The sequence below is a fragment of the Chiloscyllium plagiosum genome, chromosome 42 (assembly GCF_004010195.1).
Source record: "Chiloscyllium plagiosum isolate BGI_BamShark_2017 chromosome 42, ASM401019v2, whole genome shotgun sequence".
In the NCBI taxonomy this organism is placed as follows: domain Eukaryota; kingdom Metazoa; phylum Chordata; class Chondrichthyes; order Orectolobiformes; family Hemiscylliidae; genus Chiloscyllium; species Chiloscyllium plagiosum.
Window position 1 is genome coordinate 8,355,873 of NC_057751.1, and position 21,598 is coordinate 8,377,470.

Consider the following 21,598-nt stretch of genomic DNA (forward strand, 5'->3'; position numbering starts at 1 on the left):
ACCCCCTGCAAATTCTCATTCAATCCACTCACCATCCCGGTTTGGAAATATATCACCATTCATTCACTGCTGCTGGATCAAAATCCTGGAATTCCCTCCCTCAGCACATTCTGCATCTATCTACAGCATATGGACTGCAGTGTTTCAATAAGGGAGCTCACCATCCCCCCGCCACCCCCACCTTCTTACAGGGCAATAAATGCTGGCCCAGCTGGTGTCGCCCAAGTCCCATGAATGAAAGAAGGAGGCTTGACAGGGTAAATGCGGAGAGAATGTTTCTCTTGGGAGAGTCAAGGACCAGAGGGTATAGTCTCAGAATAAAGGGGAGCCAATGTAAAATTGAAATGAGAAGGAATTTCATCTCTCAGAAGTTTGAGAGTCTTTGGAACTCCTTACCAGAGAGCTCTGGGGGCAGAGTCCTTGTATATGTTTAGGGCTGAGATAGATTCTTTAACAGTCAGGGAATCATGGGTAGACATGAGGAGTGTCAGATCAGCCATGACGCTCTTGAATGGAGGTGCAGACTTAAAGGGCTGAATGGCCTTTTCCTACTCCTCTGTGTTGTGATCTTATGGTCTGAGAATGGAGAATGTGGCGAGATGATGTGAACCAAGGCATGGTCAAAGAAATGAGAGGATGTTGAGGAGAATTTCAAAAAAAAATAAAGTGAAAAAGGTCACTTACAAGAGTCCAAGTGATTGCAAGCACTGTTATCAATGATGGACCAACAGGATAAGGGAAGTGCCAAGGAGAATAGGAAAGCCCAAAAAAGAAAGAGAGAGGTGAATGCATAGAGTTCTTTTGTGTTTAGAAACTGTGTTTGAATTTAATCTGATCCAGTGTTACTCATGCAAGGATAAAGTTTCCAACTGCTTTTGACAACAGCTCTCAAACCTTTGCTTGCTCAGAGTGGCCAAGGAACTATCTCAGCTTCACAAGAAGGATAAGAATCCAGACTAGCTTAAGATGAGGGATGATGGACATTGGAGGAGAAAGTGAGGACTGCAGATTAGATTACTTACAGTGTGGAAACAGGCCCTTCGGCCCAACAAGTCCACACCGACCCGCCGAAGCGTAACCCACCCATACCCCTACATTTACCCCTTTACCTAACACTACGGGCAATTTAGCATGGCCAATTCACCTGACTTGCACATCTTTGGACTGTGGGAGGAAACCGGAGCCCCCGGAGGAAACCCACGCAGACACGGGGAGAACGTGCAAACTCCACACAGTCAGTCGCCTGAGTCGGGAATTGAACCCAGATCTCTGGCGCTGCGAGGCAGCAGTGCTAACCACTGTGCCACCGTGCCGCCCACTGATGCTGGAGATCAGAGCTGAAAAATGTGTTGCTGGAAAAGCGCAGCAGGTCAGGCAGCCTCCAAGGAGAAGGAGAATCAACGTTTCGGGCATAAGCCCTTCTTCAGGAATCCTGATTATTGTGGCTTCTTTCTTGGCCAATGATGAGATCTTAGTTGTCTGCTCATCTTCTGAGGTGTATTTCAGTTTCCAAATATTTCACCCTTTTGTCCAAACAACAACTTGCATTTAAATAGCGTCACTCACACAATGAAACATCCCCTTGCCCTTCACATCCTTGGCAGGACCAATATCAAGCAAAGTCTGAGACTGAGCCTCAGAAGGAAATTCCCAAGCAGATGACCGAAAGCATGGTCAAAGAGAGAGAGTTTTAAGAGCACCCGAAATGGCGTGAGAGAGAGGGATAGTGAGATAGAGAGTTTTGGGGAGGGAACTTAAAAGCTGAGAAATTTTCCACTGCCTCTCAAAGGACGGTTCAGATCTTGGCTCAGAGTAGGCAAGTATCTCCAGCTTGCAACATGGACCTCTCTCAGCTTGACAGTAAGGATGGCAGACATGGCTTCAAGAGGCCAGAATTACAGTGCTCAGAGATTTAATAGGGTCATGGACCTAGAGGGTACTAATTTTGACATTCTGCTACTTTGTGAAGGATGCGGGGGGGTCAGTTAGCTCAGTTGGCTGGACAGCTGGGTTGCGAAGCTGAGTGACGTCAACAGGGAAGGTTCAATTCCCACACTGGCTGAGGTGACCATGAAGGTCACCTCTTTCTCAACCTCTCCCTCAAGTTAAACCACCATCACTCATCTCTCTCTCTCTCTCTCTGCCTCTCACTCTACAAGGAGAGAGCAGCCCTATTGTCTGCAAGAACAACGGTGATTTTACTGTGCTCAACACAGGGAGCTGGTTGAGCAATGAGAACAAGTGATGTCACGAAGACAGAAGAGAAATGGAAGCTCTGATCTGGAATGCGAAATGCGTTGTTGCTCATGGCTTGAGGGTGATAGGAACAGGGATAAAAACCAGGTGATTAATCACGGAATCATAGAATCCCTGCAATGTGGAAACAAGCCATTTGGCCCATTGAGTCCACACCGACCTACCTTAGAGTGACCCACACTCCATATCCTATTCCAGTAACCCTGTATTTCTCAAGGCTAACCTACCTAGTCTGCACACCCCTCAACATTATAGGCAATTTAACATGGCAAATCCACCGAGCCTGCACATCTTTGGACGGTGGGAGGAAAACGAGCACCCGGAGGAAACCCACGCAGACACGGGGAGAATGTGCAAACTCCACACAGACAGTCGCCTGAGGGTGGAATCGAACCCGGGTCCCTGGTATTGTGAGGGAGCAGTGCTAACCACTGAGCCACCATGGCTGCCCTTTTGTTGGGGGTCCCTGACCTGAAATCTGCGGCTCTCTTGGAGGGAGGAATGCAAGTTCGAACTCATTGGGCTGACCCAATCTGGGGACAAAGTCCTGTCTCGAGATAAAGAAGGGCACATGGTAGAGATCATAAATCCGTGCCCCAACAGCTTTGCAAATGGAAATAGAAATTTGCTGGATAAACTCAGCAGGTCTGGCAGCATCTGTGGAGAGAGAAACCCAAATCAACATTTCCGATCCAGCAGCCAGTGTTTATGAAGCATTAAACTTGGGCATTTCTGAACAGTACCTTGAAACTGTGAACAATGTTTTAGTTGCTAACAACAAGAATAAAAATCTTGGTGATAATTACAGCATTCAAAATTTAACCTATTTGTTTATATTTGGAAAAGTAGTACAAATTAAGATGAAAAAAAGATGTGGTGCCATTTTGACTCCCGTGTTTCTCCAAATAGTATTTGTAATCAGAAAATTTACAAACTATCAGCATGAAAACCCACATAATTAGCCAATAATATTCATATGATATGATAACTATCAACATGGGGCAGGCGATTTCTGAAGAACTCTCCATCGACTGCAAGGATAGTCTTTCCCTGAGGCCTAATACACTTTACCTCGTGTGAAAAATAAAATTCACATCGTTGTCCGCATCAACTCAGACACACCAATGTGTTAAAAGTCATGAATTTTGTCCAAGACATATTTTTTGATGTCTGCCCTTGGGTTCAAGTCATTTTCAGGAGTGAGCGATAACTGCTAAAAGCTGAAGAAATATGTCCCAGCAGTGAATAACATAATCAGAATTCGGAAAATAGCAATGACAGCCCCAGTTTGAAAAGAACAAGGTCGAGCCCAGATTCTCCAAAGAAGGTGAGGCAACACAATTAAAAGGCATTGGAACCTTATTTTCAAGGCATTCAAATCCTCTGGGGGGTGGGGGTGGGGGGGAGCCCAATTCCAGCCTGAACAAATTAAAACCCTTCTTACGTTTCAAATTCTCAGTGTCAGCATGTCAGGAGTGTTGCAAATCCCTTGTCCATGAGAATGTACAAATTCTGAGCAGCAGTCGGATGTTCAGCCCCTCAAATATGCTCTGTCCTTTGATAAGATCATGCCTGATTTAATTGCAGCTTCAACTCCCACTCTCCTGTCTATCCCATTCCCCCGAACCCTTTGATTCCCCTGTCAATCTCAATCAAACTCGGACTTAAATGTATTCAGCAGCCCAGCCTCTGCTGCTCTTTGAGCAAGTGTTCTACAGACCAAGGGCCCTTTAAAAGGAAAACAAAAAGAGACCTCCACATCTCCATCCTAACTGGAACACCCTTATTTTTGAACTGAGTCCTCTTGTTCGAATCTCTCTTAAGGAGGAAACACCATCTTAGCATCCATGCCCCTCAACTCTCCTCAGGATCTTCAATGTTTCAACAAGATCACCTCTCAATTGTTGGAAACAAGCCTAGCCTGACTCATCTCTCCTCCCAGATCACTTGCCCATTCCCGGTGTCAGAGTTGAAAAGTGTGGCACTGGAAAAGGACAGCAGGTCAGGCAACCCCTCCAAGGAGCAGCAGAGTCCACGTTTCAGGCATAACACCCTGATTTCCTGATGAAGGACTTATGCACACAACGTCATCTCTCCTGCTCCTCTGATGCTGCCTAACTCGTTGTGCTTTTCCAGCGCACAACACTTTTCGACTTTGACTCTTCAGCATCTGCAGTCCTCTCTTTCTCCATTCCAGGTGTCAATCCAGTAAACCTCCTCTTGAATCACCTCCAACATATTTACGTTTCTTCACTCAATGAGGAGATCAAAACTGTTCATTAGAAACATCGAAACGAAGGGCAGCATTAGGGCATTTGTCCCTCTGAGCCTGCTCCACTATTCATTATGATCTTGGTCAATTACCCTACGCAATACCCTAGTCACACTTTCATTCCATAACCTTTGATTCCTTTAGTCCTGGGAACTACATCCACATCCTGCTGGAACTCCATCAATGTTTTGGCCTCAAACGCTTTGTGGGACAGAGATTTCCACAGGCTCACCAGTCTCTGGATGAAGAGATTTCTCCTCATCTCTGTCCTTAAAGGCCTAGCCTTTATCGCGAGACTGTCCTGGATTCCTGGTCATTGAAACATTGCATTAAATGAGTGCAAAATGAGAAAATGACGCAGAACCTTGGCAAACATGTCTTTCTTCAGCTATACTTAAGTTCTGTGTGGCCAAACCACTGATAATATTTTGAATCAAAGTCCATTTGGACAATAGCATGGGAACTGTCTGAGGGAGGAGTGCATCTTCTCCTCTCTTAGATGGCACATCTGGGAATGCCTGAGACAGCACTGAGCTTTTTCCAACAAAACTTATCACAGCTGTAATGGTACTGCGTCTTTAACAGAGATTTGTTCTGTGCTGTATCTCTTAGAGCGAGGTTTTCCATTGTGGTACCAGAACATCTGCTTCAGAAGCAGTCAGTAACTTTGAGATCCCTGAGTGTTTGGAGTGGAGTGCAGTCAGGCTCACACAGAGCCAGGGTATTAGTTATGCTTTCAGTTGCGATTTGGACTTGGCTGTTGAAGCTGATGGATACAGCTCTCTCTTTACTGCAGTAAAGAAGCTCTCTGCTGCTGGATTGTTTGTTACGGTGTTCCTTTCTTCTGGTCTGGAGCAGAGATAGCATGTGAGAAAGCTCTGTTTTGCTGAATTTGCCTTTACCAAGGGTGCGTCCAGTGGAATGTTGCTCTAATGGGGAACAGTCGATGAGTAGTAGTTAAATTAAGTTATTAATTATTTCAATAGAGTTTAAGTTATGCTATTTCTTCTTTCTTCGTTTGTATTACTACTGTGTTCTAAGGATAAAGTACGCTTTGCTTAAAGTCTAGTGGTGGACCAATCAAATCACAAATGGAACACAGCATCTTACATTTGACTTTAAGCTGAATTAAAAGGGGCTGGGTTATCTCCTTGATTTATTTTGAGGAGTGTTGGTTTGGTCCATAACACTGCAGTGACTTGCTGTCATTGTCTAACACTGAAGCTTTGTACAGCAAATTCACCTGGAATTGTGCTTGATTTGTGGATTGGAATTCATCTTTACAGGAATATTTTAAACTGTAAGAGAGACCTGACTTAATTGAATTATTTCAGCATTCATTTCCATTCCCAAGTGAGCATTTCTTATACTCTTAAACCAATTATTAAAATACACTTGTGAAGAACATAACCAATTTTAGAGTGCTGTCATATTCAGCTTAACGTGCTGACTCGCAGCTAATTGAAATTGAGCATCTTCACAATATTTCACATCCACATGTCCCTGAGGAACATAGTTTGATTTATGATATTTTTTTGAAATGGTAACCAAGGAGTCCCACGGAGCATACTGTAAATCCTGCAGCAATGCTGAATGGATCAAAACAGGATTTACTTTAAAATAAGAGCTGTTTCTGCTTCTGTAACCTTTTCAGTCTTGTCGTGCAATGTATTTCGGATGTTGCAGACTCAGGAAGTGAAGGTGACTTATCGCCACTTGCCGACCAGTGCTTCTCCAGTTTACACACTGCAGCCAAACAGAGAAACTCAGCCACTGCAGAAAGACTCTAGCGCCTCGATGCAACGTTATGTAACATCAGAGGCAATGAGCAGCTTAATGTTTCTCCTGGTTGGAGTCGTCTTGGCTTGAACAGAGGACATGGCAGGGAAATTGTACAGACTGACTTCCAATAAAGTAGGACTTGCAACACCTTTGATGAGTAACCAAGTGTCGCAGACTGCTTGACTTCAGGCGAAGGACCTTGAAATTGTTGTCACTGTCATTATATTCACGTGGAGCTTTTGCAAACAACCAGGCTTCTCAAAAGTGCAGTGGCACCGGTTTGTTATGGACTAGGCCAAACCACTCAAAACATTCTCAAGCAGGCAGCCCAGACTGTAACTTTGCAATTTGTTTCGGTCGGTGTACAGTGAAAGTTACCCGGAGTAAGTTAGTGAGGTTGACTACTGGGTTTTAAAACAGACAAAAATTTATTCACAAAATTCACTGAATGAAACGCAAAGAACAGAATACAGAATACCCCCAGAACTCAGTCTATCCAAACTAGACTTATCATGTTGTTCTGAAAACACACAACAGTGCCAATAAACAAACCCCTTAAACACAGTAAAAATTAAACAAAGGCTTACAGGTTGAAGTTAGAAGGGCAGAAGGAGAGAGAGTTCAGCAGCCTGTTTCAAACACAACTCCTGCTGCACTGGCTGACTAGCAAGACTTCAGTTTTTAAGACTGACCACTCCCCTTTCATTATTTAGGTCACTCCTAAAACATAAAAGCTTTGGCCAAAAGTCTCATCTGTTTACGTATAAACAAAAAGGCCTCCTAATACCCTTCCATCTCTGTACCAAACCAGTTGATTCAGAGCCTGAGTGGTTCACGTCCCCTCTGAAAAAAAACCAAGGACACAGTATCCTTGAGAAAAGGATCAGCTTTTAGAAAAAAGGAACCAGCTTTGTGACAAATCAACCCACTTGAGCAGTGTTGGAATATGGGGAAATTGTGTGCACAGCAAGATCCCACAAACAACTTTGACCTGCATGACAGGACTGTTTGTGTTCCCTTGGGTGGGAGGTGACCTAACACACGGCATCAGGACAAGCACCTTGTTTCTCATTGGCTGAGAACGCAGTCCACATCTCGGCGAAGCATCACATCCAAAATACAGCTCTGCCTCAGCACCACTATGCTATCACGCGAGGGGAGATAATGGCATGGTGGGAATGTCATGGATTAATAATCCACAACCCTGAGTTCACATCCTGGAGACTGGGTCAGAATCCCACTGTGGTAGGTGGGGAAATTTGAATTCTGTAAAAATCTGGAGTGAAAGCAAATCTAATGTTAATCATGTAACCAGTGTTAATTGTTGTAAAAACCTAACTCGGTCATTAGCTTAGGGGAAGGAATTCCTCGATCATTACCTGGTCTGGACTACATGGAACTCCAGACCCACAGCAATGTGGCTGACTCTTAATAATTAGGCATGAGCAAGAAATGCTTGCTTAGCAACCCAGATCCTGCAAGATCCAATTTGCCAGCACAATCCATTGTCATGGCCATTAATCCTTCACAACTCCTATCTTAGAACATGAAACATACAACATAGAACGATATAGCACAGGAATGGGTCCTTTAGTCCACGATATTATGCCAAACATGACACCACATTAAACTAATCCCTTCTGCCTGCCCTTAGTCCATATCCTTCCATTCCATATATATTCATGTGTTTACCTAAAAGTCTCTTGGACATCCTATCGTATCTGCCTCTTCCACCACCTCTGCAGTGCGTTCCACACTCAGTGTTAAAAAGCCTACCCCTCACATCTCTTTTGAACTTTATTGAGCTTCCACTTAACTTTTTGTGACAGAGTTTGTGGTAAGGACAAACAAAATTAGTGTTTGGCTACCTCTTTTTTCAAAATGTTAGCAAATCTCAACTTTTGTTAACTCGTGCAAATATCGTTCTGGTGCAGTTTGAAGCATCGATACCTGTTCAAGTACATAATGAAAACCTTATTCCACAGCCCACAAGAACAGTGAAAAAACTGTGCGCAGTTTGGTGGGGTGGGAGTGTGTGAAGCCTATCGTCAGAGGGGATATCAGAACTGCGGCTGTGGATTCACTGGGGTGAAATTAAAGATTGGAAAGTGTCACCATAATTAGATTTTAACAAACATCTGAGGCAGGGAAAGCTAAGGAGAGGATTGAAAATTTTGAAAAGGTTGAGAGAATAAAGAGCAAAAAGTTTGTTATCACTGTTTTAGGAACAGAAGCTGTTTGTGGGACTGAACAGGTCTATCAGCATCTGTGGAGCTATGATTAGATTAGATTCCCTACAGTGTGAAAACAGGCCCTTCGGCCCAACAAGTCCACACCGACCCTCCAAAGATGCAACCCACCCAGACCCATTCCCCTACATCTAACACTATGGACAATTTAGCATGGCTAATTCACCTGACCTGCACAATCTTTCCTCCTGTGGGAGGAAACCGGAGCACTCGGAGGAAACCCACGCAGACACGGGGAGAATGTGCAAACTCCACACAGGGAGTTGCCCGAGGCGGGAATTGAACCCGGGTCCCTGGCACTGTGAGACAGCAGTGCTAACCACTGAGTCACTATGCCGCCCACCATGTGGAGAATGATATTTTTGGAGTTGCACACAACTTCTGCACAGTTGACGGACTGACACTGATCAGTTCATTGTTACTGAAGGGTCATTGTTGAGAGCCTTACAGAGGCTCGATGTAAAGCAATATTGGAGGGAGAGGAGAAGACATAAAGGGTAATTAGAACAGTAATGATATGACCACGAGCAGTGATTGAAGTTGAATCAATTGCACCATTTCCAAGGGGAGCTGTATAAATGCTGACAACCTGGAAAATACAAGTGGGAGCACATGATGCAGCCATTCCAACCTGCTCTACCAATCAATACGACAATGACTGATCTTTTATCTCAACTCCACTTGTCCACCCAATCTTGATTCCTTGATTTCTTTGGTGCGCAAAAATCCATTAATCTCCGTCTTGAATGTACTCAATGACTGGGCATCCACTGCTGTTAGGGATAGAGAATACCTTAGATTCATAACCCTCTGAGTGAAAAAGATTCTTTTCACCTCAATCTGGAATGGATGAGCCCTTATTCTGAGATGATGACCCTTGTTTTGGGACTCCCAAGCCGAGGTAAACACCCCGTCAGAGGCTTGTCATGACCAACACGAAGAGATTTTTGCTCTAATAAGATCATTTGTAACTGCTTAAAAATACTGACTTCTGAATGGACCTCTCAAATTTCAAATCTAATGTTGATCTTGCTTTTTGTGCACCTTCTCTACAGCCATACCTTGGTATTCCTCACTCTGTTCTGTCATTCTATGATCTTTTCACGTGATGATCTGCTTACACTGCACAGCAAAACAAAACTTTTCACCGTACTGAGGTGCAGGTGACAACAATACATCAACTCAAATCAAATTTGGTCTATCTCCATCCCTCCAACCCAGGTGTGGTCTTATCAAATCCCTATTCAGTTTCAGCACAACTCCCTCAAGCCTCAACTCCAACACATTGTAATAGTTGCAAATGTGCCATCTGCCTTCCTAATTGCCTGGTCTGCTTCCAACAATGCAGAGAATTGTTCAGCAAATGTCATTCTAATCAAGTGCAATGAGCTCAGACAGACGCACTCAAGAAGGAGATGTTCTTTGAAAATTTTTTAAATAAAATCCATATTTTTCCACGCCATAAGGTTACAACGATGGAGTAAGGGGAAGAGGAACAAGGAGAGTCTTCTGGGGAGAAGGAAACTTCCTGCTATCCAATCTGCCTGATATTTGATTCCCATTATGGGTGGTACGGTGGCTCAGTGGTTAGCACTGCTGCCTCACAGCGCCAGAGACCTGGGTTCAATTCCAGCCTCGGGCAACTGTGTGTGTGGAGTTTGCACATTCTCCCAGTGTCTGTGTGGGTTTCCTCCGGGTGCTCCGGTTTCCTCCCACAATCCAAAAATGTGCAGGTTAGGTGAACTGGCCATGCTAAATTGCCCGTAGTGTTAGGTGAAGGGGTAAAAGTAGGGAAATGGGTCTGGGTGGGTTGCTCTTCGGAGGGTCGGTGTGGACTTGTTGGGCCGAAGGGCCTATTTCCACTCTAAGTAATCTAGTTACTGGAACGCATCTGAAGTCTGGACAGGGAAACAGAACGACTGTGAGATTAAATTCAGTTCTGAGGGAGGGTCACAGGACCCGAAACTTCAACTCTGATCTCTCTCTCCACAAATGGTTTCACCATCGCTGAGCTTTTCCAGTGATTTCTGCTTTTGTTTCTCATTTCCAGCATCCGTAGTTTTTATTTTGTTTTGTTAGATTAAGTCCGCCTGCTTTTAGTACTATCCAAGACAGAGTGCACCTACCACAATAAACTGCATTTATGTGGAACCAACACAATGCAGGAAAACATCCCAAGGGGCTTTGCGGGCACATTGTTAAACAGAATTTGACGTCAAACCACATTAGGAGGTGTCAGCGTTTGCCGGAAGAGTTAGCTTTCAAGGTGCATCTTCAAGGAGGAGGGTGCGAGGTCAACAGTCAGAGAACATTGCAAAGTTTGTGATGTTGGCAACTCAAGGCAGAACAAGACAAAAGTGGAGTTGCAACTAAACTTGCAGAGGATGGTCCGAAAAAGCAGAATTAGAGCACGTCATCAGAGTGAAGGGATGGAGTAGGTTTCACAGATAGGGATGGGTGAGACCACAGAAACACTTGGCTCCTTTTTTCTCAACAGAGCTAAATAAGACTTTTAAGCTGTTCATATCATGCGTATTCTCTCTTTGAATACAACAAGGTCTGATTCTTTTATCTCCTGTTACGCTTAAATTGATAAACAAAGTAAAAATGCAATTAAAACTCAAACGTCAATTATATTTTAATTGAAAAATCAGTTGGCATGTCTAATTAAAGATGACAGACACTAGATGATAAGCATGAATGCTTAGATTAGCAATAAAAGATTAATAGCTCATAAAACACCATTAATTGCCAGATTACGCTGAAGGAGTATATTGTTATTGAAGTGTAATTCAGTGATTCCGAGAGAGATACTTAGAAGTTTAATTTTTTTTTAAATCAAAACCCAAAGCACTTTGCAGTGAAGGATGCTGGGTATATAAAAGGCACCATTTGGGTATGTCTTGACCTGACTCGCCAGCTGACAAGTCATAGCAGACCTGAAATGTTAACTCTGTACTTTGTTTCACAGACCTGCTGAGTCTCTCCACTATCCCAAGCCTTGTTGTCTTGTCATTCGTCCTGTCATAACCTCCCATGGAAACCTTCTTCTGTTCTTGCCGTCACCTCTTGTCAAGGACCACAATAAAAATCCGCATGTCCCTCCTCTCCTCCACCCACTGACTCCCCAACCCATCAACGCCCCCACCCCACCCCGACGTGGGATAAAATTCTCGTGGCTCCCTGTCCCGTCTGGAATGTGTTGTGCAATTGCAGCCTCTGAAGCCTTTTTTCAGCACAGTAGAATGCCAGACCTCTCCCTCTGACCCAGTTATCACATTCACACCCAGAAATAAAGGGTGAGGTGGGAAGGCAATATGGAGGTATAATGGGAACATCACTGGGCTCGCACACCAGCAGCTCAGGAACGCGTTGAAATCCCACCATGGCAGCTGGTAGAGATCACAAACACTTGCTTTTTGTTTCACACAACACCAAGTTATAGTTCAACAGGGAGTCGAACACCAGCACCTCCACATCTTGTTTTTTTTCGACAGAGTTAAGCAGGGCTTTAAAGCAGTTAATATCATCTCCTGTTATGGTTAAATTGATAAAATGGCAGCTGGTAGAACTTGTGTTCAATCAATAACTATAATTATTGATTATAAATTATCAATGATTCTGGAATATGAAGCTCGATTCAGGAATGGTGACTGTTGTTTGTTATACAGAAGAACATAAGAACTGAGAGCAGGTGTCAGCCATCTGGCCACTCAAGCCTGCTCCACCATTCAATAAGACCATGGCTGATCGTCTGACAGACTTAGCTCCAGTAATGCCCTTCAGGGAAGGAAATCTGCTACCTTGATCCGGTCTAGCCTGCACATGACTCCAGAACCACAGCAATGTTAATGACATATCAATCCCTCTGAAACAAGTCCCTCAGTTCACGGTGGAAATTACAGACAGGCAGTTAATGATGGACTTGCCCCTACTCATAAATTCCATGACAGAACTAAGAAAATGAAAATCAAAAGGTGAACTGTTTTGAAATATTGTCACGGGTTTGCTTATAAGATTACATCAATAGCCCCTTCGCCTCAGTGTGTGCCCCGGGCCAGACAGAGAGGGAGACAGAGAGAAAGTAAGTTATGGGCCGTTCTTATGTTTCCTGGCCCCTTTCCAGACCACTGCTACCCAATCAAACACGCTCCCTGTCAACACCTCAACCCTCCCCCCAACAATCATGCCTGTTATTTTCTGCCCCCTTTCTGGATTCACCAAACAGCATAAAAAGATTCTGGTTGAATAGAAAACACCAAGGTGCTTGGAGATAGGGTTGGGGGGGGGAGAAGGTGTGATGATACTATGACTTAAAGGGGCCATTTTTTCCTGTATCTTTTCAGATAAACATTGAAGCAGAGGTGCCGAGCAATTTGTGTGAAAGTAAACAGCTTGATTAGATTAGATTAGATTAGATTAGATTACTTACAGTGTGGAAACAGGCCCTTCGCCCAACAAGTCCACACCGACCCGCCGAAGCGCAACCCACCCATACCCCTACATTTACCCCTTACCTAACACTACGGGCAATTTAGCTTGGCCAATTCACCTGACCTGCACATCTTTGGACTGTGGGAGGAAACCGGAGCACCCGGAGGAAACCCACGCAGACACGGGGAGAATGTGCAAACTCCACACAGTCAATCGCCTGAGTCGGGAATTGAACCCGGGTCTCTGGCGCTGTGAGGCAGCAGTGCTAACCACTGTGCCACCGTGCCGCCCTCAGTTTGTGAGTTCTTGGATTTCTTTGAAGTTGGAACAATAGAGGCAGCCTGAATGGGTGTGGTCAAATCTCAAAGAACGAGGATTTTTAGTTTTTTTAGTTTTCAGTAGTAGTTCTTGCTGGATCTGTTGTTGCAACGCACCTCTACCTGCTACACTCTCTCCCAGAGTTTCCTCTTGATGTATTTTCCCTCCTGAGTTGTTGGAGTTGCATTTGAGACAATTTGTTTTTTTAAATTTGCCTTTTGCCAAGGGTGTATTTATGGGATGTTATTTTGGAACAGTTACTGTTTAGTAGATAACTCATCTATTATTGTGTTAAGTTTTCCAATCGAGTTACAGCTAAACAAATTCTTTTTTTTGTTGTATTTTGTTGTATAAATTGTGTTTGGTTTAACGTTGAGTAGTTTGACCAATCAAATTGTATCTGGAACACAACACCTTACATTTACCTTCAAATGAAGAAAAGTTAGGATCTAGGCTACCTTCTTAATACATTTTGAGGGGATTTGGTCCGGTCCATAACAAAGAGGAGAGTGGAGGAAATGGTTAGAGAAAGGGAGTGTTTGGGCAGGAAGGGGGAGATAGATGTGGGCAATGTGGAGCCATTAGCCATGGGAGACCATTGAGGGGGAGACTGAGAGGAGGTCAGTTTGGAATGGCCTGGCCAACAGCACACACCCTTGAGGGAGGATTTTGTGAAAGGAGAGGTTAGACCTGAGGAGGCACTCAAGGTTTAATCATTTCACTCTACCAGTCAACACACAAGGCGAGTAATAAAGTTGGGACAAAGGAATTTGACATGAGACATCTGCCCAATTAGAGCCATTTCATATCCTCCTTGGACGATGACCTGTTGCCCCTAGCAATGAGCACTATAAGCATACTCCTTCTCCCTCCATAACCCTGACCTGCCTTCAATTTACTGTTGACCCAAGTGTTCTAAAGTTTCTGAGTGAAACCTCTCCAATACTGAAGAAAACAATTTAATAACAATTTCCAACGATGCACCTTATAGAGTTTTATAAAATCATGGGGGGTATAGATAAAGTGAATGGCAGCTGTCTGTTCCCTAACGTGGGGGATATCAAGATGAGGGGATATATCTTAAGGTGAAAGGAGAAAGATTTAAAAAAGACACGAGGGGCAATTTTCTTTTTCCAGAGAGTGGTTCATGTGTGGAATCAACTTCCAGAGGCAGTAGTAGCGAGAGCGCGACAGAGAGAGCGAGAGCGCGACAGAGAGAGCGAGAGCGAGAGCGCGACAGAGAGAGCGAGAGCGAGAGCGCGACAGAAAAGTCATGGAGATAAGTACATGAATAAGAAAGCAGGCAGATGGAACTAGTTTAGTTTGGGATTATGTTCAGCATGGACTGATTGGACAGAAGAGTCTGTGTCTGTGCTGTCTGACTCTAACATCACAGCCTCAGGACAATCTGAAGAACTTCAGTGACAATGGAATGTTTTTGAAGTGAAATTCACTGTTGTGATGTGCACAGCTAGCCCATAAAAAGCCATGAGGTCAGGGTTAGACCACATAATCTGTTCCATCGATGTTTTCTGGCAGCACGGCGTTGGCTGTTGCTGGGTAAAATTCACTGTGGGCGCAAATTGGCTGCCACATCCCCGATTTTAGAACAGTGACCAGGCTTCAGACGTACTTCATGAAAGGTGTGACAAAAATGCAAGCCTTTTCTTGTAGTTCACTGCTCATTTATAAATCCCATTTCTGAGCACTTTCAGTCTCCCTGGGCAGGTACATTCACAAACTATCTGCGTGAATTCATTCATTCGAAACAACCTGTCCACTCTCCTGAACTAAAATTTGTGCTCACTGGGTACAGAAATTTTCATAATACTAAGCACTTGAAGGTTAGCATGTCTCCTTTCTTCAAAAGTTTGGAACTAGCAGTGATCAGAGAGTTAAAAAAATTGGGATTGTCACCCCGTGGATATTGTTGGTCTTGAATTATCAGAAGAATGATATTAACTGGGTCATCCTATCGGAGGACTGACACAAATGTGATGGGCCAAATGGCCTCCTTCTCTTCTGTCTCATTCTCCTCCCCCGGTTACAGATACAGAAATAATCTGAAGCATGAAACAACATCTCACCTCTGTGCCTAAGGTGGAATGTGATGAAACTAACATGCTCTTGTGTTCTCTTCTCTAACAGACTGCACTGCCCATGAACATCACAGCCTTTTACAACTACGATCAGCCACTGGTTGGGTACTGCAAAGCACATCAGACTCTTCATATACACAAGCGGTACGAGACCCCTCGACAGGAGGAACCGGAGTCCAGCAACTTGGAACCAGCTATGAGTCGGAACGTCATTAGCACAGTGGCTCGCTCGGCTATACCGAACATACATCTTGAACCACCTCACTCACCATAGAAAGAGACCTCGTTGGTTGATTGACTCTTGGGGGTGAAATGCTCCAGTCTGGAAGAACAAAGAGACAAAGGAGGTTTAAGACAAATGGTCTTCGCTGAGTTTTAACTAAAAACATACAACTCTGAACTATCTGTGGCCATTAAAATAAATCACAACTGCTAAACTTCAGAGATTTGACATCCTCCTGATTTTCTGTGCTTTGGTATTTGATGATGTAAATATAAGACTCTGCTCATGATGTTCTTAAGAAAATAAACTAAAAACTGTAAAGGATGGGTCAACTATTTTCGTTGTCATGCTTTCCCCAACAAGGCGACTTGAGTTGGAAAACCAGAAGTCTAATTTTCAAGATTTGAGTTGGGCTGTGTTTCACCAAAGCAGTAATGGCGAGGGTTGCTTGGAATATCATTGATTTTAGCCCAAACAAAAGCTGAAGTGCTGTCGGTCAGGTTGGAGATCATGCAAGTTGTCATCTGTCTGTGACACACATATGTCTAGTGAATGACCTAGTGGCCAACTTCAGAATAAAGGTGACCAAGGGGGGTGTGGAGGTGCGGGAGTCAGATTGTCTCAGATTCTCGTGTAGTGCGTCAAGTTAGATGAGGCCGAATATGGTGTGTGGCTTGTTGCATGTGAAAGAACGTGATATGCATCTCAACTGGAAAAATTTACAACTTTTTTTTTGCACGTGGGCACAGTTACAACATTTAGAAGACACTTTGATAAGTAGGTGAACTGGAAAGGTTTGGAGGGATGTGGGCCAGGTGCAGGCAGGTGGGACTAGTTGAGTTTGGGATTCTGTCCAGCATGGACCGGTTGGACCGATGGGTCTGTTTCCATGCTGTAGAACTCTTTGACCAACCCAGCAAGGTTCAGCAATAAACCATGCCATCCAGTGAGGAAGGTGATTCCTTCCTCCTCATGGTCAGTTCAAACACCTGGGAGGTATATCGGATGTTCATTTCAAAGGAGGTGGTTTTAATGGATTGGCCGTCTCATGGGAGGGTGGTCACTTGACCCATATTTTGGCATTAATTACTGGCTGAATCAGACAAGTGCTTTCTCCTTGACTGTGAAGAAGAGTTGCAGACCTGTAATTTTTCTTTTGGCTGACTTTTCAAAGCAACAACGAGGTCAAGATATCTTGTGCTAATTTTTTTTGATTCCTGATGAAGGGCTTATGCCTGAAACATCGATTCTCCTGCTCCTCAGATGCTGCCTGACCTGCTGTGCTTTTCCAGCACCGCAGTCTTTGACTCTGATCTCCAGCATCTGCAGTCCTCACTTTCTCTTAATTTAATCCCCCCAGATTGATTTCTAAATTGCTATTTTGGATTGTGGGAAGGGAGCAAATGGGTGATGTGCCTGAGTGACTTGTGTGCGTTGAATCACAAATTGCTTTACACCCAATTACCATTTGGAGAACACTTAACAACAAACACTCTCTATCGAGCAGGTAAGATCACCATTCACCCCTAGGACTACTGGGCTATCCCCTCATTGGAAAGAGATGAGAGGTGGTACGCTTCACCTGAGGGTCACCACCCATCACGCAAGGGGCAACAATGGGAAGGTGCAACTTCATGTTGACATTTCAGGACAGGATTTGAACCCATGCTGTTGGTGTCACAAAACAGTCAGCCAGCCAACTGAGCTAATCATACCCCCACTCCCTGATATGTACCAAGCAGATAAACCAAAGATGTCCCGAGTACTCAGCAGATCTGGCAGTGACTTATCATCAAAAAAGTTAGACCTGCTTTGAGAAAGAACAGAAACAGGGGAAAGGGGAAGAATGGACCCCAGCAAAGTTTTGTCCTTAGGCTGGAAGGCAGGTGGGATTAAATGATGGAAAGGCTGATGACTGTTACACCGTCCAATGATAATGGACTGATTGACAATTTGGAGAAATCAATAACCAACCACCCGGTTGTCGCAGACCCAGAAGTGAAAATAGAACATCTGCATTGGTGGAGAGCTTTTGCCATCAATGTTAGCTTTTCCTCCCAGACAATGCCAAATACACTCCAATGTTACCTCAAACTGCTTATTTAACATTGTGGAATGAAGCAATTACATTTTCATTTGCACGAATCAATCCAACTACTTTCACTTTCCCTCAAAGGATCCTACTCCACCCGGTGAAAACTTGAAGGAAATTTAATTTCAGCTGACCAATTTTAAGCAAGTTCCCCTACAAGCGAAGCCCAGATTCTGGAGAAGGTCCAACATGCTGACATTCACAAGTCCCCTTGGAATTCTAGAATGTGCAATCATATCCCTTTCTTACTCCCAGTGAGAATCTGACCAATTTAAAACAATGATCAGAATCCATTCACTCCATCTAACCTGGCTCATCTGGTGGAAAAGCACCTAGTCTACACTTGACAGCTACTGCAATGAGGAACAGTTAGTGAAGGTGATCAGTGCTGTTGATTACAGTGGTTTCGATTCGGCCTGTTCTGCTACATCAAAGCTCTCCAGCTGACGTTTTCAGGAACACAGCTTTTTTTCACAATGTGGCTTTGGCTGATCCACCCAGGAATCCACATCACTGACATGAGGTTCACCTGATATGTCACAGTGCCTCTATCCAACATAATGAGGTTTGAAATCACTGCGAACACCATTCAACACGGGACAAATCAGAAACCCAATTGGGTCCAATCCCACTTCCTTTCCTCTTCCTCCATCATGGGCTGATGGGTGGAGAACATCTTTGCTACCTGCTCAAAGGGACAATTGGGAAAGGCAGATGGATTTGGGGTTTAGCGAGTCACACAGCCTAAAATTGCAAGCAAGTGCAAAACTGGCCCCATTGTTGAGCACCGAAGTCAGGTCAACATATGCAACCCATCCCAATCAAAGATAGCAGCCTGGGTTTAGCTCCTCCCCTCTACTCAAAATTTGCTAGAGTTTGTATTTAGTTGCCTTCATGAACTCCACGTCTGGGATATTTGGTTGCAAACAGTAGTACCCATTGCAATCTGGGCATTTCTCTTTTGTCAATCTTACAGCACTTTGGGAAAAATCTATGGCAAATGAAGACATCACCAAAGTCATTGCCACCGAACGTAACGCTCCCCAACTGGGTCAGGGCAGGACAAGATGCCCAGAATATTTGCACCATGCTAACAGGGACAAAAATCTGGAAATTTGGGTTAGGGTTCTCCACTCAGATTTCATCTGCCAAACACCAGAGACATGGATGGCTGAGGGCTCTTCCAAAAGCCAATACTGTCAAAATGGATTGGACAGTTTCCTCTTGCACTTGCAGAACCTCGTTCATACCATACAGGAGGTGAGAACACTCCCACCTGAAGCAGCAAATGCACTCTCCCCAATCCCACCTGCTGTACCGCAATCACCTTTGCAATCATCTCACAACTGACCACTTGCGCTTAATTCGTTCATGGAACGTGGACAGTGCTAGCCAGGCCAGTTTTGATTGCACCCTCCGTCACTCCCCAGAATCGTCCTTGAGATGGTGGTCGTGAGCTGCCTTCCTGAACTGCAGTTTTGGGACACCCACAGTCCTCTTCAGAAGGGAGTTTGTCGATTCTGGCCTAGCGACAGTAAAAGAATGGTGCTGTTACCCAGCTGTGGTCTCAGCAAGCACCCACCACCCCCTCCCCCCCAAACAATTGCAATGGACGTTCCTCAATCTTATCCCACAGTCCCTTCGTTACGAAAGCTCACACGCCAATTGCTTTTCTGGTTGCTCGGCCAGCACGAGATGTGAGGGTTATAATGGAAGAAAAGCCACTGCTTAAAAATAAATGGAAGAATTGCATTCAAATAGTGTTTTCATCACCTCAGGCTGCCTTCACAGCCAACAAAGTGCTTTTGAAGTGGAGATGCTGATTATTATTTAATTTGACCACTGCTGTTGGAGATCACAGTTTTGATTCCATGTTTTGTTGCCAAGTACGATACTGTTAAACCAAAGAAAATGAATAGATTTGAAACTGTTCCATAATTATAATAAGTCATAAATAAAGTTATGGTTTACTTGTGTCTGCAATAAATAGGTTATGAATAGGAACACAAGGTTTGAAACATCTCGTATTTGAGAATTTTATTTGCTCCGGGACTGTTCATCAACCTGACTTGAGGGCCACATCCAAGAAAACAATTTCGATTCACAGCATTCAGGAAGGTGCAGAACACCTTTCATAACAGGCCATCCAGACCAACCTGAGGTCTCAAGTGGCACAATGCAATAACTTATATGAACAGACACGTGACAGGGACAAGACAGGGATATTTGGTCACTCATCCTGTTCTGCCACTTGCTGCAGTCCAAATCAACAAAATACTGTCAAGTGTTTGGCTCTTTCTGCATTTGCTCTCCACCACAGCCTTCCAAATCCCAACCTCAGTGATGCATTGTGAATTATCAACACCTCTTCCATGACGGAGAAATGTGCACAGGAGGCAGCTGTTCAGCCCATTCTGCCTTGTGCTAACCCTTGGGACACAGCAACCAAACAGACAGCATTGCCTGCTCCTTCCTGGGAGTCTTCAATTTTCCTTTTCGAGTCCATGTCCAATCATCTGCTTGCAACTCCTTTCACAGGATGTGGGCAATGCTTTCTGGGCTAACAATTATTGTCCATCCCTCATTGTCCTTGTCAAGGTGGTGATGAGCCACCTACAAGAGCTAAACAATTCATGTTGTGTCAGCTTAGCACACAGTGCTAAGAGCTGCAGCAATTTCACCTGGTGACAGTGAAGGAACAGTGATTAAGTTCTACTTTGGAACAATCCATGCCTTGGAGGGAGACTCTGAAGGAAAAGGAAAGGGCTGTCAAAAAAAATCATATTGACATTGGGGTGAGATTGAAGAAACGGAACAGGTTTCTGAATATGAACACCAAGTTGTGTGCAGTTGGTTGACATCCTTACATGCCAGCTGTAACATAGTGAAACCTGAGATTCTGATAAGATTTATTAAGAGAGGCATGGAGTACAAAAGCAAAGATGATGATTTGTTCGAACTAGCTGAAGCGATTTGACTGCACGGTGACCCTTGTTTTATATTTTGAAAACTAGAAGGCTTTGCAAAGAGTGCAGGCATTCATTGGAACAGCTCCAGGGATGAGAGACTACAGGGAAGCAAAAGCAGAATCTCCAACAGCTAAGGCAGCTGAGCATCTTTGAGCAATATGTATAAAATTATGGATGGTTTATGAAGAATGAATAGAAATTAAGGACCTTTGATCAGACAGCACCAACTTAACCTGATTTAAGTTGAATGGAAAATGAACCAGAGATGACTCAAGGAAAAACTGGTCAATAAGCAAATAGAATTTGAGATGCACTTCCTCCCTAACAAGAAAATGGATAAATTGGGTGGGAGGGCAGTGGTAGGACTGAACTGGATTTTCCTTGGAAAGAAATACTGCAAATGATGGGCTGAACGGCCTTCTTCTGGGACGCTTTATTATGTTTCATTGGACCTATAGCCATATTACAATCGCTTCAGAGTCAGATGATGATGTCAGGGGGAGGAGGAGGAGGTGGTTAGCAGGGCAAGGGGCTTGGGTATAGAAGAATTGTGAAGATCAATGATTTCTCTCTCTCATAAAAGCCACCCAAATAGATTGGCGAGGGTTTGGCTTAAATTTCATTTGATTGAAGACACCCTTATCAATGCAACACTCTCTCAAATATTTAGGGGAGACACTAGGCTCGTGGTATTATCGCACATTAATTATTCCAGGGACCCAGGTAATGTTGTGGGGACTTGGGGTTGAATCCTACAATGGCATTAAGAATTTAATGATGATCATGAATCCAGTGATGATTGTTTGAAAACAAAATCTGGTTTACTAATGCCCTTCAGGGAAGGAAATTGCCGTCCTTACATGGTCTGGCTACAAGTGACTCCAGATCTACAATGTGGTTGACT

The 21,598-nt window shown here is 44.1% G+C and overlaps 1 protein-coding gene across 1 annotated transcript in view; it reads left to right on the forward strand.

The window, feature by feature from the left end:
* The window catches only part of LOC122542971 (leucine-rich repeat transmembrane neuronal protein 4-like), a gene marked incomplete at its 5' end in the record, with an annotated part of 185,038 nt that extends 169,081 nt beyond the window's left edge, over positions 1 to 15,957 (forward strand). The window contains one exon of the mRNA XM_043681114.1: positions 15,460 to 15,957. Within this exon, the coding sequence (XP_043537049.1) occupies positions 15,460 to 15,684 (225 nt within the window). The remainder of the gene's footprint in view (positions 1 to 15,459) is intronic.
* Between the last annotated feature and the right edge of the window lie 5,641 nt (positions 15,958 to 21,598).